Here is a 20,124-nt window from a genome sequence, read left to right as displayed (position 1 = left end):
AGACTGTCCAGTTTGGCCAATGTACATGGCAGAGGGGCATTGCTGGCACATGATGGCATATATCACATTGGTAGATGCGCAGTGAACGAGCCTCTGATAGTGTGGCTGATGTGATAAGGCTCTATGATGGTGTCCCCTGAGTAGATATGTGAACACAGTTGGCAACGGGCTTAGTTGCAAGGATAGGTTCCTGGGTTAGTGTTTTTGTTGTGTGGTGTGTGTGAATATCTGCTTCAGGTTGGGGGGCTGTCTGTAAGCAAGGACTGGCCTGTCTCCCAAGATCTGTGAGAGTGATGGGTCATCCTTCAGCATAGGTTGTAGATCCTCGATGATGTGTTGGAGAGGTTTTAGTTGGGGGCTGAAGGTGACGGCTAGTGGCGTTCTGTTACTTTCTTTGTTGCGTCTGTCCTGTAGTAGGTGACTTCTGGGTACTCTTCTGGCTCTGTCAATCTGTTTCTTCACTTCAGCAGGTGGGTACTGTAGTTGTAAGAACGCTTGATAGAGATCTTGTAGGTTTTTGTCTCTGTCTGAGGGGTTGGAGCAAATGCGGTTGTATCGTAGAGCTTGGCTGTAGACAATGGATCGTGTGGTGTGGTCTGGATGAAAGCTGGAGGCATGTAGGTAAGTATAGTGGTCAGTAGGTTTCTGGTACAGGGTGGTATTTATGTGACCATCACTTATGAGCACCGTAGTGTCCAGGAAGTGGATCTCTTGTGTGGACTGGTCTAGGCTGATGTTGATGGTGGGATGGAAATTGTTGAAATCCTGGCGGAATTCCTCAAGGGCTTCTTTTCCATGGGTCCAGATGATGAAGATGTCATCAATGTAGCGCAAGTAGAGTAGGGGCATTAGGGGACGAGAGCTGAGGAAGCGTTCTTCTAAGTCAGCCATAAAAATATTGGCATACTGTGGGGCCAAGCGGGTACCCATAGCAGTGCCGCTGATTTGAAGGTATACATTGTCCCCAGACGTGAAATGGTTATGAGTGAGGACAAAGTCACGAAGTTCAGCCACCAGGTTTGCTGTGACATTACTGTTCCTGACGGCCTGTAGTCCATCTTTGTGTGGAATGTTGGTGTAGAGGGCTTCTACATCCATAGTGGCTTGGATGGTGTTTTGAGGAAGATCACCGATGGATTGTAGTTTCCTCAGGAAGTCAGTGGTGTCTCGAAGATAGCTGGGAGTGCTGGTAGCATAGGGTTTGAGGAGGGAGTCTACATAGCCAGACAATCCTGCTGTCAGGGTGCCAATGCCCGAGATGATGGGGCGTCCAGGATTTATGGATCTTGGGTAGCAGATAGAATACCCCAGGTCGCGGTTCTAGGGGTGTGTCTGTGCGGATTTGTTCTTGTGCTTTTTCAGGGAGTTCCTTGAGCAAATGGTGTAGTTTCTTTTGGTAACCCCCAGTGGGATCAGAGGGTAATGGCTTGTAGAAAGTGGTGTTGGAGAGCTGCCTAGCAGCCTCTTGTTCATATTCCGACCTATTCGTGATGACGACAGCACCTCCTTTGTCAGCCTTTTTGATTATGATATCAGAGTTGTTTCTGAGGCTGTGGGTGGCATTGTGTTCTGCACGGCTGAGGTTATGGGGCAAGTGATGCTGCTTTTCCACAATTTCAGCCCGTGCACATCGGTGGAAGCACTCTATGTAGAAGTCCAGTCTGTTGTTTCAACCTTCAGGAGGAGTCCACCCAGAATCCTTCTTTTTGTAGTCTTGGTAGGAAGGTCTCTGTGGGTTAGTATGTTGTTCAGAGGTGTATTGGAAATATTTCTTGAGTCGGAGACATCGAAAATAGGATTCCAGGTTACCACAGAACTGCATCATGTTTGGACAAAAAGAGAGGCATAGTGGGTTACAGATTGTGTAATGGGCCATAACTCCGGTGTCTCTGTTCAGTCCATGATTTTATATCTGTCTCTCAATACTGTGTTTCTCCCCTGTCCGCTCTATCCCCCCAGATTTTAATTCTTTCAAAGGCCACTCTTTCTCCTCAAAACTGATTCGGTCTCTGATGAAGCAACAGTTTTTGCTGGGTTTTTAATTATAAGGGGACAACATGACTTGTAACTAACATTAATACACTGTAGAGAAAGGGAACTGTTAATGCCAGGTGGCAAAAGCCCACAGGTTAGTATAAAACGAGGTGACCTTAACAGAAGGTAAGATTTTGGGGGGAAATTACTTTTGAGTCAAAGGAGCAACAAGAAGGAAATCAGTGGAGGAATCTGTTCCACATCTTAGATGTCTGTACACAAATGCAGGGAGTTTGAGGAATAAACAGAAAGAACTAACTGTATTACTACATAAGCTGATTTATGATTTAATTGGCATCTGTCAAGGCTAAATCCCCACTCTGTCACTCCGAGTGCAGAAAGTGGGGGCTTGCAAGGATTCTCAAAATTAATACTTGCCACTCCAGGCTTGTATTACACTCCCAAGGTTACAGCTTTTCTGTGACCTTGGCTTGGTAAACACTGCCACCACCCAAATGCAAAAAAAACCCCAAAAAAAACAACCCTACCTTGGACCCAGGAAGGAGCACTTGGGAATTACTCCCTGTGGGGTACCCTCAAGCCCTTTCACACACCCCTCCTGGGAACAGCTGAGAAAGAAAACAAAGGAAATTAGCTGTTGCCCCAGCTAATCAAACAGCATATGCACAAACCTCTTAGGACACGAAAAAAACAATCCTGTTCTTTAAAAAGGTAAATTGTATTAACAACAAAAAGAAAGAAAATACATTTGGAACTTAGGCTTTTGCTAGATTTTAAAAGAGCAATTCCAAAAATTAAGCACACAAAATAGCTTTCTTGGGGGTTTAGCTTAAAGATTACATGAAACAAAAGCATCTGGGGTTAGCACAGAGGAGATTCGCAAGCCAAAATAAAAAAAATAAACCTGATTCTGTCTAACTAAACGTTCCCTATCCAAATAATTTCTTCTAGGTATGGAAGATGAATTTTCATACCTGGTTCAAGCCTTACAAAGCGTTGTTGCTCCATGTCTCTGCAGCCCAGAGAGACCAACAGACAAAGGGAAGGTTTCTTTCCCCATTTTAAAAAAAATCTAGCTTTCCCACTGGCTCTTTTGGTCAGGTGCCCACTTTTTTTTCTTTACCTGGGGGACAATTTAACCCTTTACAGGTAAAGCAAGTAAAAAACAGCTTCTAAGAGGTATTTTACAGCTAACTGGCTGGCTGGGTGTCCATCAGAGGGATCTATGCCCCCTTTATTTATCACAGCATCACAGGGAGTCAGTGAGAGAAGTTTCATGACTGGAATATTGACATAGAGGGATATAACTTGTTCAGAAAGGACAGGCAGGGAAAAAAGGTAGCAGGGGTTGCATGTTCTGAGATCCAGTAGGAGGTGGGAGGCAGACCAGCTGAGAGTCTCTGGGTAAAGATAAAAGGGTTAACAAACAGGGGTAGTGTCAGAATGAGGGTCTACTGTACACCAATGCATCAGGAAGAGGACGTGGATGAGGCACTTCTAAAACACATAACAGAAATATCCAAACAGGCCCTAGTGGTAATGGGGGACTTTAACTACCCAGATATCTGTTGGAAAAGTAATACCGCAAAACACAAAATCTTCAATAAGTTCTTGGTCTGTATCAGAGATAAATTTTTGTTCCAGAAACTGGAAGAAGTATCCAGGGACACAGCCATTTTAGACTTGATTCTGACCCACATGAAGGATTTGGTAGTAAATCTGAAGATGAAAGGCAATTTGGGTGACAGTGATCATGAAATGATTGATTTCATGAGTCTAAGGAAAGGAAGTAGTGAGAGCAGCGGAATAAGGGTAGAGGACTTCAAGAAAGCAGACTTTAACAAACTCAGAGAACTGAGGGTTTGGAAGGGGGTGGGGGCTCTGGGCTGGGACCAAGGGGTTCACAGTGTGGGAGGGGGCTCCAGGCTGACCCTGGGCCATGGGGTTGGGGTACAGGAGGAGGTGAGGGTGTGCAAGCTCTGGGAGGGAGCTGGCGTGCAGGAGGGGGCTCCAGGCTCGGGCAGAGTGTTGAGGTGCAGGAGGGGGTACGGGGCAACAAAAACCTGACCTAGGTAGAAAGGATGAAGAAACTGGGTGTATTTAGTCTTGAGAAAAGAAGACTGAGGGGTGACCTAATAGTCTTCTAATGTGTTAAGGGCTCTTATAAAGAGGATGGTGATTCTCCATGTCCACTGAAGGTAGGACAAAACGTAATCGGCTTAGTATTCCTCAAGGGAGATTTAGTTTAGATATTAGGAAAAAAATATCAGTTATAAGGATATTTAAGCTCTGGAATAGGCTTCCAGGGGAGGTTGTGGAATCCCTATCATTGGAAGCTTTTAAAAACAAGTTGGACAAACACGTGTCAGAGATGGTCTGGGTTTATTTGGTACTGCCTCGGTGCAGGGGGTGGACTTGATGACTTCGCAAGGTCCTTCCAGCTCTACACTTCTATGATTCTATGAAATGTGGAATTGAATTGCTTGTGCTTTTGATTTCATAGCTGTTTTGAAAATAGCAAAACTTTTTGATAAAGAAGGACTTTTGCCATTCCAGCCTACCTCTGCATGAGTTATAATTCCCAAGACTGCTTATGTGCCTTAGTTTCTTCTGAAATATTTAAATATTGGAGACTTTCTTGCCCTTTCTTTAAGTAGTCTGTAAATTTTTTTGGTGCATACTTCATTGTGTTTCATTTGGACACTGAAATTATAACTTTCCCTCTCCTCCCCCATAACCCTACAGAATTCTGTTTTGGACAGACTGGGATGCTAATTTTCCTCGCATTGAGTCTGCTTCCATGAGTGGGGCGGGAAGAAAAATCATCTATAAAGACATGGATACCGGAGCCTGGCCGAACGGTCTTACTGTTGATCACTTTGAAAAAAGAATAGTATGGACAGATGCTAGGTAAAAACAAAAATAAAATATTTATTATCAGTTTACTACTATTTGATGTTTTATGTAATGGCTAATCTGGATTGGAAGCAAATATGCTACTTTCTCCCTATTTAATTAAACACATTATGTATTTTCTGTTTTATGTTTCAATTCATCGAAGTCAATCAGAGTTGAGATCCTTAATATACATTTTATGTTTCTATAAACAAATATTGAACTTTTTCAAATGTATGTAATGACCCAAATCCTACTTACCTTTCTCATGCAAATAGTGTCATTAGCACTTGAGAGCTATGTACATGTCAAAGGCCCAGTTCTAGGTAAAGATTTTTCCTTTTAATTCAGGTGAATGGAAATTATTTTGTTTTTATTTCAACTGAATGGATAAAAGTCTAACTCTTAAATTTGAGAGAATAGAAGCAGAAGAGTGACCCATATATATTTTAATCAAGAAATTCTAGATAAATTGTGCTAGAGGCACTCTAAGGTGATGATTGTTCTTATGTGCTTTGTCAGTAAACTTCTGGCTTTGCTGTCTGTAGTGACAAGGCCATGAATAAATTCTGAGAATATTCACTGAAGCATTTTCAGGCGTACAGTACTATCAAGTTATCCCTACAGATGTCCTAATTTTTATAAATTATTTTTTTTATTTGGGTTTATCTTGTAGGTCTGATGCAATTTATTCTGCATTATATGATGGAACTGACATGATAGAGATCATACGAGGTCATGAATATCTTTCTCACCCCTTTGCTGTCTCTTTGTATGGAAGTGAAGTGTATTGGACTGACTGGAGGACCAATACATTGTCAAAAGCCAATAAATGGACTGGGCAAAATGTTAGTGTGATACAGAAAACCAGTGCACAGCCTTTTGACCTTCAAATATACCATCCCAGTCGTCAACCACAAGGTAACCTAAACATAAATATGTATTATTTGTCTGATCACATATATGTTTACGTCTGTATAATCCAATTTTGGGGGTATGTACTCTTTTTTCTACTTTTCTGATGTCCCAAGAAACATCTGAATTGAGTTGTGGAATGGATAACAAGAAAAAACTTGGTGGAGGTCACAATGTTCAAATGTTACTTTTTTGTTTGTTTGGTGGAAGGGAAGAATTAAATGAAAATTCCTTAATTTGAGTATCACTTTCTTGTTTGAATTTTCTTTTGCTTTGTCAATATGAAATTTAGCTCACAATGTATGTCTAATACTTTCCATTTTGGTTTTCTAAAAACAATTGAAGTGTTGTCTGCTAGTACGAAAACCTTCATGTACTTTCATAAAAGTCAGCTTGTGGACAGGCCTTGTCACTGGTTAAATTAAAAATCGGTTGTTTTAAGTTTTGACAATGATCCATTTTAAACAAATACATTATCAGGATCACTAGATACATAATAATCATTGAACTATCTGACCTGTTTATCTGCCTCGGTGAAGTATTACACCTACTTATGAAAAATGAAAGCACATGTTAAAAACTGTGTTCCTGAGGACAGAATTACAATGAATGTAATTCAGTTTGCATTAATTCAGTAAAAGCGAATCATCAGTATAATTGTTTGTAGTTCTGGAAGAAATTACCACCAGACCTTGAACTTCTTATTCACAGTGGTGGGCACTTACTCCTGTAAATAGAACCACTGATATTAGTGGGAGTAAGTGCTCACCAATACACATAATGGGTTCACAATCTGCCATTATGAAAATATATGCATTATTATTATCTAGAAAAATATATTTAAATTATAGGAATAAATGTTTAAAATTCATCTTATAGCTGTCTTAACCTGCTTGTGAGAAACTATTAGGATTTTTTTTTAATAGAATGAACAACATTTAGAAAGCTAATGTTTGCCTGAACAATATGGATAATATGATACGCCTGACAGAGCTCCATTTTTTTCAGTTCTAAATTTTCTAACTTGCATTCTTGCTATATGCAATATAGAAAAGATGGTCCTAAGAAAGTTGCTTGTAATTGCTAAAATCTATACAGGACCCAGGAATAACTGAAGAACTTGAAGTGTGGCGTCCTCTGTTGAGGGCATTTTGTTACAATTTCATCTTGACACCTGACTACCCTTTATTTGAAACTCTTTCCTACCACTCCAGTTGTTATTATATTTTTTCTAAGAATTAGGTAATAGAGAATATATAAATAAAACAAATTATTCCTTCCTCTCTTCAACAAGTCCGTCTGCTTTTGCCCATATGCTGTTAAAAAAACCATTGCAACATTTCATCAGGTTTTGTATTCACACCTATGCTAACTATTTTCTTATTGTATATTCTCAATGTGTTCCTTGAAGTCAGAGCTGATCCAGAATACATTGAATGCCATAGATTTCAGCATCACAACTGTTGATACAAAAAGATGCAAGATAAATTTAATATATTAGGTGGAGGAAAAATAGTGACTAGATACTGTGCAGGTCTGAGGGGACGTAAGTCTGAAAGTTGAGTGTAGTCATTGTATTCAGTGGGGAAGAAAGGGAGTCAATCAGTTTAAGGCAATTGTTGCAGCAGTAGTTGGAAGGATCTTATTGTCAAAAGAAAAACAGAAGTTTGAAACCCTGAGCTGTCAAAAGACCTAAAATGTGTTTTAGTTGGACATCTGAAATTATTTTGGCTTATTTGAACTGAAACCAAGCTTCTGAACTTCTTTAGGTTCAAAACTGTTAATTTTGCACTATTTTAGTCCATCAGTTATGTGTCTTCTAAATAGTACCGGTACTTTAAAATATTTTTAAGTGGTGCTGGAAGTTTCTTCCACAAATCTTCTCCTCACCTTTTTATTTCCCCTTATTGAGTATCATGCTAATTACTTCTGCTGAAAACCAAACGGGCCAAAAACACAGGGGGATCAGAATGGAGTAGGGAGATCTTGGCCACGTCCTTTTCCTTTGGCTTTGCCCTCTTTTCTTTTATGCCAGCATCAGAGAAAAGGAGGATCATAAGAGTACCTGTGCAGGCTGTATGCTACTAGTGAATCACTCTTGCACTTGAGAGATCCCCTGTGCTAATTATGTTGGTTTTAGGGTCAATTTACGGTGCTAGTGCAGTACAAAGTGACTGCACCACATTAGGGTATATGGCACTATGCCTGAAACTTTAGTGGTATATATTACATACACACAAAAAGCTGCATTAAAAGAACATTACAGTTTCTAAGTCAAGTACTCACAAGTTTAGGAAATGCCTGAATTAAGGTTGCCTGTGGAACCTTAAATTGTTTTCCTTGTGTATCTGCATTATGAGCGTCTTTAATTCATAATCACATTTTTTTCTACAGAAACAACCTGACACCCTAAATTTTACAACACCTTCATCCTAAAGCAGAGTTTACCATGTAACATTGTATTTTTACTTACTCATCATTAAACCCGCAGGCCACTCATGTCCCTCACTGCTGACAATCCCCATGAGAAGATGACCATGGACATCACTATGATATTACTTACAATGTAATATGAAGTATATTGGGTATCTCAAGGTGCACATCCATCTCTTTACTTTGGTCAAATATGTGGTGAGGGCAGAGAGAGTCTTATCTCCTTCCCTAGGAGCTGGGACCCCTCATATCACCTTATATCACAGTCACAGTTCTGCCAAACAGTTTCAGCTAGTGCCCGACCCATTCAATAGTACATCTAACACAATGAATGCAACTGGAGTGCATGCAGATAATTCTCTGTGGTTGTTAATATCTCCAGAGGGACAGAGTTAAGGTTGCGTTGGTGTGCACCTTAATTCTACATTTCCTGGTTTTCAAAGGTTTGGGTTTTGCTTTTGATCAGTGAATACATCTAGGAACTTGAAATGCAGGATGGAGCACTGTATACTAGAAAACAGCAACTCTGGAAAAATAGGGGTAATGGTGGACAAGTAATTGAACATAAGCCCTGATGCTATGCCAAAAAAGGAGCAAATGTGATCCTTGGATCTATAAACAGGGTAGTGGGAAAGAGTAGGAAGATGATTTTATCTCTGTACTCTGGATTGATACTGAAATGCTGCACTTAGTCCTGGTGTGCACATTTTTAAAGGATGTTGAAAAATTGGAGAGGATGTAAAAAAAGCTATTTAAAATTATTTGAGCATTGGAAAAAATGTCTTACGGTGACAGATTTAAAGAGAGTGCTTAATCTGTTTAGTTTATGAAAGAAAGATTGAGCAATGATTGATAAGTAAGTACCTTCCTATGGAGAAAATATTGATTACTAACAGACTCTTTCATCTCAGAGAGAAAGGCATAACAAGAACCAGTGCTTGGAAGCTGAAGCCAGACAAATTAGAAATTAGGCACACATTTTTAACAGTGAAGGTTATTAACCATTCGTACAAATAACCAGGGGAAGTGGTAGATTCTCTAGCACTTTATGTCTTCATGTCAAGACTGGATGCCTTTCTGGAAGACATGCATTAGCCAAACACAACTTATGCTTCAATCAGGCACAAGTTATTGGTCTCAGTACATAAATAACTGGGCAAAATGTAATGTCCTGTGAAATAGAGGAGGTCAGACTTCATGATCTAATGATCCCTTCTGGTCTTAAACTCTATTAATCTATGTATTATGCCATTGCTTTTCAAGATGTCTTGCAATATTTTTAGTTTATTGTATCACTTTCTAAAAGCTGAAAACTTCAGTGTCAAGAACCTTTGACACCACAAAGACAACAGAATGTTTGGCGTCAGTCTTGTTACATCTTTATCTGTATTGTCTTTTTGGAATACTGGAGAAGAGGAGATATTAAAATAGAAAGTTTGTTCTTGTATGGACTGGGAACAGGTTTGCTATGTGGCTTGCCATAAATAAAAGTAAATAAATAGAAAGGATTCCATTGATGTTAAAATAGCTAGATTGGGACCAGGTATCTAACTTTAGACAACAAAGTCTGAATATTTTCAAACTTAGTTTTGCTAAGATATATTCAGAGTGATTTTCCCCCCAAATATTACTTTTTATGTAACGTTCTGGTTTTTTTGTTTTTTTTTGTGGGGAGTGTCCCCTGAAAAATGGGGCCAGTACTGTCAAGTTTTCTAAACTCTTAAAGCTCTGAATCCTTGGAAAACTGAAAACATGCTGAGTTATCCATTCTTTCCCAATTCAAGGTTATACTTTAAAATCATACTTTTAAAAGGAACTTTCCTACTTGAGCAACCATGAAAACAATATCATTTATCTAAAAGTAATCTATTTTGTCAGTAACTTTCATTGTTCCCTTTTCTGTTTTATAAGATACATATTTGAATTAGAGTTGTCTTCATCACAGCTCTGCTGTTCCTGCTTGATTCTACAGTGAAATAATTCTCTAATTGTTACATCAAACCGTTGCCATGAGAGTGACTGATGTTGAAATTCCATGCACTTTATTACACGATAAAGTGAAAGGAAGAGGTGGGTGGTGAAGGACTGTATTTCGTCATTTGAAAAACTCGCATAGGTAACTGGGAAGAGCACAAGTCAGAAACATAAACCTGTATTATTAGTATAGTTTAGAATATGGCATAAAAATGGCTGTGCTGGGTCAGACCAATGTTCCATCTAGCCCAGTATCCTGTCTTCCAACAGTGGTCAGTGCTTCAGAAGGAATTGAGAGAATAGGACAGTTACTGAGTGATCCATCTCCTGTCTTACAGTTCCAGCTTCTTGCAATCAACAGTTTAGGGACACACGGAGCAAGAGGTTGCATCCTAACCAACTTGGCTAATAGCCACTGATGGACCTATCCTCCATGAACTTATCTGATTCTTTTTTGAACCCAACTGTACTTTTGGCCTTCACAATATCCCCTGGCAATGAGTTCCACTGGTTGGCTGTGCATTGTGTGAAGAAGTACTTGTTTATATTCGTTTAAACTAAATAGGGAGCAGGTTTGAAACTGTTTCTCATTGTGGTCGGTCTTTAAAACTATACAAATATATAAATGGCTCTCCGCTTCTAAATATTTTAAAATTAGGAACCGTATGACTTTGAATTATAAAGATATATATATATATATATAATGGAGATTAAATAGACTCATTTTAAAATTATTTCATTATTAATGTGATTATATTTATCAGATATTTTCAGAGAAAGAGTATAAACAAAAATGTAAAATGCTCAAACAGAATCAAGGAGGAAAAATCAGCACATAAATATAATTTTCAAGAACATGATGTAGCCCCAGATTATCCAAATTTTGGCATTTTTGTAATGAATCCATGTCCAGTAGTCAATGAGTATAGAACTCAGGACCCACAGCACTAAAACATAAACCAGTGGCATCTGAGTTAAAGAAGTAACTCAAGTTAGCTGTAGGTTAATATGGTATCAAATTCTTAACCTCTCTCAGCTAGTTACTAGAGGGAGACAGTGTCACAGACACTTAGTTCCCAATCCTGCAAGTTACGCATGTGCTTAACTTTAACTTCAATGGGACTATTCACATGCTTAAAATTAAGCCTTTAGATAAGTGTTTGCAGAATCATGGCTTTATCTATAATAATATCCACACTCACTACCATCAGCAAGAAATATAATGAAAGTTATGTTTGACACTCACATGTTAGGAAGTTTAGCAATCATGAAATCATTACTCCATCATGTAGTTTTCTGGACTGAGAATCTCTTCTAGCCTGAATGAGTCTATTTATAAGAACCAGAAATCTTATGGGAGAATTTTTTTAAAAAAAGGACTAAAGGTTAATGAAAACTTACACATTTTAGTGTAGACCAGTGACTTACTAGAGTAGCAAAGATGGTAACAATATTTCATGGAAATGTTATAACACAAGCAAAATTTACTATTGAGATGTTGGTATGTTGCATACAAAAGTCCTTTGTAAGTGGCCATTGCTACTTAAATGTGCACTTTGTGTGGAAATGCCTAGTTATTTCTCAAGCTATTGTGGTGTATGATGTATTCAAATAAAGATTTAAACCAACATTAAAAATGTGGGCTCTTAAAGATAGACAAATACACACATATTTAGGCACTGTAAACAATCAATGTACTTTAAGGTTGATGTATTTGTTGTAATCATTCCCTGACTTAAATAAATATTAAACTGGAGTAAAACTAGAGAATATGCATCGATAGCTTAAGACCAAACAATGACAGGGATGGTGTAATTATCTACTCCCCCTTCCCCTCAAAAAGCATTGAAAACCTAGGAGATTTAGAGTTAAGGTTAAATTTAATAGAAATTTTAACATATATTAAAGTATGAAAATGCATTGTTTAAGGCCTCCAAACCCTTTAATTTGGTTCTTTAGTGATACTATGAGAGGAAAATAATACAGAAACCTAATGTCTTTTTAAAAATCAGTTTCATGTAACAAGCACTAATAGGCATAGTCACGTATCTTTTGCCAGTAACACCGTCCCTGTAAGGCACTTTGGGCTTGCACAATAGCCAAGAAACTCACATTGCACCCCTGAAAATGTCAGATCTCTTGAAGCAGGGACTCCTTCATCTGGAGCAGAAACACTGTTAACAACCCAGGCAAACCAACCCAACTTCTCAGAAGAGAAGCATAGTTCAGGAGGATTCTCTGATGCTTTTTCTTATCTAGACAGAAGTCAAACAGGAAATTTCAGTCATTGATCTTGTCAAATTTTAAATTCTGGTGTGAGGGGAAACAAAAAGCTTTTAGAAGCAGGGACTACCTCTTTGTTTGTACAATACTCGGCACAGTAGGCTTGTAGATGCTACCATAATATAAATATAATTCTTATAATAATCACAAAGTTCTGATGATCTCAACTACACTAGAGTTTCTCCAGACTGGTTGATTGGAGTCCTACAACCAAACACCAAAGAAACATGGGTACAAGCTCTAATAGTGTTCCTTTGGTAGGCATATCCAATTCTCCATCTGAATATTGTCAGGGTTGACCAGCATGACAGATTTATACAAGCCCCTGGCTGGCCTTTCTAGCTGCCAGTATCTCTGAAAGGCAGGTTTTGGAATTAGTAGTTCTACTCATACAAAAACCACACAGCTGTCAGTGTAAAGAAAATGTTATTCTTATAGCTCCAGAAACGTTTTTGTTCAAGGTAAGTTCATCTTTCCATAGTTCCTGGGAAATAATTATCCCTTCATTTTGTTCTAACTCTTAGCAATCCTTTGAAAGGCTGTGACGTATAATGGTCCTTTCTGGGCTCTAAAGATTGTGTATAAAGCATTTGGTGTACCCATGCCAATTGCAACCTTTTCAAATCCTCCCGGCTAAAACATACCTGGGCGTCAAAGTGATGAGCCTAACCTGAGGAAGATTTGCAAAGTAAGTTTCCATACCTCCACAGAGGCATCCTTTGGTAGTAATATGGTACTGGGTTGGTTCCCACATAATTCCTTACTTTATGAAGGGGAAGTTCCAGTCTGCAACCCAGTATTTCCCTCAGTTCTGTATGAGCTATTTCCCTCCTGTCTGCAGTTTCCGGAGTCAGTTAAAAGCTGTAGCGCAGCCCCTGCTAGCCACAAGCCCTTGTCTGGCCTGCTGCCAGATCTGCTGTCTCCACTGCAGCAATCAAGAGGTGAAAAGAAAAGGAGGACTTGTGGCACCTTAGAGACTAACCAATTTGTTTGAGCATAAGCTTTCGTGAGCTACAGCTCACTTCATTGGATGCATACTCGGATGAAGTGAGCTGTAGCTCATGAAAGCTTATGCTCAAATAAATTGGTTAGTCTCTAAGATGCCACAAGTCCTCCTTTTCTTTTTGCGAATACAGACTAAGACGGCTGTTACTCTGAAACCAATCAAGAGGTGGTTCACTTTGCTCCTGACTTTTTTTAGCGGCTTGCTATTTCACCTGTTTTTCCAGGCAGCGGTGAGCAGTCTTCTTTCTTCCTCTTCTCTTGGATCCATTATTTAACAGTGGCATGGTCTCAGCCTCCCAGAGTCAGCAGTACAGCACCTCCCTGCCAATATCTTTCCCCACCCTCTGCCACTGCGCCTACAGACATGGCAAAGCTGTCACATAAACACCAAACTAAATCCAAGCAGTGGTCTATTTGTGAACTGTTCCCTGCCTATTCTCAGCCAGCCAACACTTGCACTGCTAGGGCATGGGACTCTGAGCTGGACAGGAATGTTGGGTGCCTCCCACCCCAAGAAGCTGCAACTCCAACACACAAAAGCCTGATCTAGAGATGAAGAGCAGAGAGGGGAGAGATGCCAAGGATGAGAAGGATGTTCAGCAAGTCATGCCAGCGGTAAATGCTGGGACAGAATAAGACCAGAAAAAAAAACCCTTAAGGGGCTCCAGGTTCCCACTCAAGTCCTAAAATGGATCCTAAATTCCTTGGAGAAAGAAGACTCAGCTGCCCTTCTTCCCAGCTCAAATCTGGGATCTCCAGCAATTAAATCCCATCCCTTGGGCAGGAGAACTGGGACCTGGATGGGGAGTACTTCCTTTGCCTCTTCAGGTGCAGTGAATAGGCAGAAAGAATGAGAGAGGATTCCTTGGGATGTTTGTCCCTCCTTTTTATTCACTGAAAAACATTCCCAGCTAAGAACCAGGAGCCAAAGAGTCTAATTGAAAGGATATTCCCTGCTGTTTTTTTCACCTGTTTAAACTTCCTTTGTCTTCCCTTTATGCTTAATGACTCAGTTGACTGCTTAAATGCAAATTTACCAGAGCACACATTCCTTTGTTTAGGACAGACCTTTTTGCCAACTTCTGTTTGGGCAGGGCTGTGGGTTTGGAACGTGTTAATAACACCATACAAGGGAATCTTATAGCTCGCATACAATGTTGCCACACACATTTTACCATCAAATACTGACCAGCAAATCATGAGTTTTCAAATGATACCTTAAAGGTCATGCTTTGTACAAAGATTATTACAATACTATGTAGGGTGTGAATACAGGGGTGTGTTCTGTCACAAAAAACCCTGCATTGTCCTAGGGTATGCTGTTTTGGAAATCTCTATATCTATATACATGTAAATAGTTAAGGTGCCAATAGATGGTCTATAATATGTAGCATAATTTCTGGGGGGGTTAGGACCAACAAAACTTGCTCACTGCAAGCAATTTCTTTTGGCAGCTGTTTACATCCACGCAACATTATTTGAACCAAAGGGCTGTTTAAGTTTATTTTGAAAAGAGTGATGATTTCTTGAATTGTGTTACCTGTGAAAAGTCTACTTAGCAATAATGTAATCTACAGTGAATTATGTTATTTGAATTCAGAATTGATATTATTTGAGGTACTTTCTCTTTAAACTAGGATTGGCTTAGGAGACCCCTGAAAATAATATAAAACATTTGGCATTTTTGGAAATATGTGACAAAGCTTTTCAGCAGCTACTGTGCTGGTATGCAGAGAGGTCAAATTGAGTGGGGGGAAACTATCAGTACTTTCCTAAACACAGCTTGCAGCCTAAGTTGTGGTTTACAATCACAAGTGACTATACAGATCTTCATAATATGATCATCCTTCTTTTATGTGCTTCGATCACCAGTGAAATAGTCAATTGTTCACTTTTAAATCATCATAATTGGACTACAGATTTAGTACCATAGTAAGACATAGTTCACACCCTTTCACTGACACAGTTCAATAGACGCAGTTCACATCTTTTCACTGTTGTGTCAGGCTTTCATAGAATATCAGGGTTGGAAGGGACCTCAGGAGGTCATCTAGTCCAGTCCCCTGTTCAAAGCAGGAGCAATCCCCAACTAAATCATCCCAGCCAGGCTTTTGTCAAGCCTGACCTTAAAAATATCTAAGGAAGGAGATTTCACAACCTCCCTAGGTAACGCATTCCAGTGTTTCACCACCCTCCTTGTGAAAAAGTTTTTCCTAATATCCAAACTAAACCTCCCCCACTGCAACTTGAGACCATTACTCCTCATTCTGTCATCTGCTACCACTGAGAACAGTCTAGATCCATCCTCTTTGAGCCCCCTTTCAGGTAGTTGAAAGCAGCTATCAAATCCCCCCTCATTCTTCACTTCTGCAGACTAAACAATCTCAGTTCCTTCAGCCTCTCCTCATAAGTCATGTGTTCCAGCCCCCTAATCATTTTTGTTGCCCTCCTCTGGATGCTTTCCAATTTTTCCACATCCTTCTTGTAGTGTGGGGCCCAAAACTGGACACAGTACTCCAGATGAGGCCTCACCAATGTTGAATAGAGGGGAACGATCACGTCCCTCGATCTGCTGGCAATGCCCCTACTTATACATCCCAAAATGCCATTGGCCTTCTTGGCAACAAGGGCACACTGTTGACTCATATCCAGCTTCTCGTCCACTGTCACCCCTAGGTCCTTTTCTGCAGAACTGCTGCCTAGCCGTTCGGTCCCTAGTCTGTAGTAGTGCGTGGGATTCTTCCATCCTAAGTGCAGGACTCTGCACTTGTCCTTGTTGAACCTCATCAGATTTCTTTTGGCCCAATCCTCTAATTTGTCTAGGTCCCTCTGTATCCTATCCCTACCCTCCAGCGTATCTATCTCTCCTCCCAGTTTAATGTCATCATCAAACTTGCTGAGGGTGCAATCCACGCCATTCTCCAGATCATTAATGAAGATATTGAACAATACCGGCCCGAGGACCGACCCTTGAGGCACTCCACTTGATACCGGTTGCCAACTAGACATGGAGCCATTGATCACTACATGTTGAGCCCGACAATCTAGCCAGCTTTCTATCCACCTTATAGTCCATTCATCCAGCCCATACTTTAACTTGCTGGCAAGAATACTGTGGGAGACTCTGTCAAAAGCTTTGCTAAAGTCAAGGAACAACACGTCCACTGCTTTTCCCTCATCCACAGAGCCAGTTATCTCATCATAGAAGGCAATTAGATTAGTCAGGCATGAGTTTCCCTTGGTGAATCCATGCTGACTATTCCTGATCCTTTCTGCTGACGTAGGCATACATGACAGTATTAATTTACATCAGTGGTACATTATGAATGTTTTCTACAATGATAAGAGCTAGAGACCTTTTTATTGTCCCTTTAAACAAAAGCTTAAGATTCTGGAGCACAAGATGGCAGCCACTGAGGGGGAAAAAAGTAATTGGCTGAGCACCTGAGAACTTTCACCATTTTATGACAGAACTTGGGCGCCTTTAGGTTTTCTTTAGTGATGTTGCATACTTTCCATATTTCTTATAGTGTATTTATTTATTTAATAGGTCTACCTTTTTATTTTTCAAAAAGGAGTATATAGATGTTTGACAAAAATGATATTTTCAGAGTGTTATAGATTTCATTACTTTAAATATATTGAAGACATCTTTTTTTCTTGGAAAATGTTTCTTGATGCTGATTGTTTTAAGAAATAAAAGAGCATTTTCCTGCATTGTACAGTAGGGTTTTATAAAAACCTTGAAGATATTCAGTCATTAAAACCTTATGTATATATTACAAATATACCTGGTTTTAAACCCTGTATTCAGACCAAATTCCTCCTTCTGCTGTTTACCATTCTCTTTGCAATTTCAGTTGAAGAGGTTGTTGTTCCCTTCCCTTCCTCTGTGTGTGTGTGTGTGTGTGTGTCTGTGTCTGTGTTTGTGTGTGTATCTGTGTCTATGTCTGTGTGGTGGTGTTGCTTATGTACCTTGGTTGACTGTTTCTTTCCCCAATATTTTTTTGTTTTGTTTTCAGCAATGGATGAAGTGATCTCTATTTATGTATGTAAAGTGCTTTGTAATCATTTATGATAGACGTCGATAAACACCATGACATAAATGACATTAAAAGGAGTTGTATGGTTACATTCTCTGCGCATTGATGGAAGATTGATTCCTGGCCCCAGGAGGTTGTTTTTATTTAAACTCTTTATTCTATCCAGTATTAATATCTCATTATATAATTCCAGCTCCTAATCCTTGTGCTGCTAACAATGGCAGAGGTCCGTGTTCTCATATGTGTCTGATCAATCACAATAGAAGTGCTGCGTGTACATGCCCTCATCTGATGAAATTGTCCATAGATAAGAAAACCTGTTATGGTAAGTTTCTTATTTTTTCGTGGGAACCAAATTTTCTCTGATTTTATTAGCATTAAAATTTTAAACTGGACAGAATAGAGCTTAATAATCTTAAAAATAGTCTGTACAGTGCTTTTTAGTGATAATTTTGAAGGTACACCTACTTTTTTGAGAGCGGATAAATTATTCTAATGTATGCAGTGTGTGGAACTTTGATATTTATAAACGTTCATTTTTTCTGTTGCTTATGTATGTCGTGTGTTAGTAGAACTTATCTCTGTAGTACAGGAAGATTTATAAGTGTAAAGTGCAGCATCAGAAAATGATGACATAAAAAATACTTAATAGCTCTAATCTCTACCTGCTCTTCTTCTGAAGTCTTCTTAGCATAATTTTTGGGGATTAAGAACTAAAATGAAGAACACGCATAAAACAGCTAGCTTTGCAGGGGGCGTGTGTGTGTGCTTATAAAGATTATAAGCAAAGCTTTATAATAGCCCCAGAAATGTCAAATAATTGTGTTCATTATTTGTAAAAGCTTTTAATGCACTCTTCTTTGCAGTACCTAAATAGGAAATCTCTAGAATAATATTTTGCTATACCAAAATGTGTTAAAGAAAACAAAATTTACCTCTGCAATTCGTACACTGACGCATTTCTCTAAAACATTTTAAGTAGTTTAGAGACAAGGAAAACAGGTTCTGTTTTGTCCTTGATATATTCTATTCATGTATCATATATTAACATTATTATTATGTATTTTGTAAGTGGATTCAGCTGAACAATGGGCCCCTTCTTTGTTCTCCCCATGCTTCTGTCTCATCTATTTGTAACCAGTGCAGACATTGGAGAGCTTCTTGTAACTACCTCTATTTATAATTCTTTCCTGATGTACATCAGTGATTTTCCTGAGATTTCAAATGCCATTTGGTATTACAAAGATATGCAAATAAAGAACTAGATTATTATAACACTTAGGGCAGGTCTACACTTAAAAAGCTCCCATTGGCATAATTAATTCTCCTCTGCAAAAGGCGCTAACTATGTTGATGGGAGAAGTCCTCTCATCGATATAGTGCTGTCTACACCGGGATTAGGTCAGTATAACTTCATCACTTAGGGGTTTTCATACCCCCGAGTGACATAGTAATACTGATGTAAGTTTGTACTGTAGACCTGGCCTCAGGGAGCTAATCGTTTTAAAATACTACTTTCAGTCTGTTCTTTCTTTGGAATCCTTCAAGACTACATTGATATAATCGATTAAGAAAAGATTTTAAATATGTGTAAATTAATACGTATTACTTCTCTATAGTAGCTTGCTACACATTTTATCCACAGATTTGCATACAAGATATTGTTCTTACATCATTGATACAAACTTTGCTTAAAATTTGTAAAACAATATTTAGGCGATAACTTTGAATCCAGTCAGTTGTAATTAAGGAAGAAAATATTTTCCTTTTTTTGTACAGAAATGAAGAAATTTCTTTTATATGCAAGACGTTCAGAAATAAGAGGTGTGGATATAGAGAATCCATACTTCAACTTCATCACTGCCTTCACAGTCCCTGACATTGATGATGTCACTGTCATAGATTTTGATTCAGCAGAGGAACGCTTGTACTGGACTGATGTAAAAACACAAACCATCAAGCGTGCTTTCATTAATGGCACTGGTTTGGAAACAGTTATCTCAAGAGGTGAACAACATGATGTTTATTTAAAAGTAGTAGTCATTCATTATAATAAATATGCATGTGTACTAACTATGGAATATTTAAATGTGTCCACATTTCTTGTGATTTGTATTTTAAATGGATTACAGAAAATTGGAGCAGAATAATAATGTTTATTAATAGGCCAATACTAATTTAGTAAGACCATAAAACATATATGCTTTCAAATATAATTAAGATTTAGCTGGGATATATAATATTTATTAAAAATATAAATTTGTTCTATCTAACAGAATAAATGCTGCCTTCCTAGAAAAGTTAGAAAGGAGAAAATTAAAAACAAAAAGCAGGAAAAAAATAGTGTACTGAAAATAGCTTTACATTTCATGCATTTTTATGCTCCATTTCATGGTCAGTTACACTGACTTTGGGCAGAAAAGATGAGCTCCCTCTGGACCATTGTTCTTGCCTAATTGTCCCCACTCAGATATATTTTGTGAACCACAACCCAAATTTCAAATACAAAAAATACAAAGTGGCAGTACCTTTGGGGTGATGCCTGCATAGTTTACACCTTCAAGCATTGTACTCTATATGG

At 38.8% G+C, this 20,124-nt stretch overlaps 1 protein-coding gene across 1 annotated transcript in view; it reads left to right on the top strand.

Moving 5' to 3' along the window:
* LRP1B (LDL receptor related protein 1B) overlaps positions 1–20,124 on the top strand; it is a 1,293,242-nt gene that overhangs the window by 827,766 nt on the left and 445,352 nt on the right. Inside the window, 4 exon segments of the mRNA XM_043525164.1 lie at positions 4,741–4,905; positions 5,567–5,811; positions 17,737–17,868; positions 19,323–19,550. Of these exon segments, the coding sequence (XP_043381099.1) occupies positions 4,741–4,905; positions 5,567–5,811; positions 17,737–17,868; positions 19,323–19,550 (770 nt within the window).

This window comes from Chelonia mydas, chromosome 11 (assembly GCF_015237465.2).
Source record: "Chelonia mydas isolate rCheMyd1 chromosome 11, rCheMyd1.pri.v2, whole genome shotgun sequence".
Lineage (NCBI taxonomy): Eukaryota > Metazoa > Chordata > Testudines > Cheloniidae > Chelonia > Chelonia mydas.
This window is presented reverse-complemented; position numbering and strand designations above follow the sequence as displayed.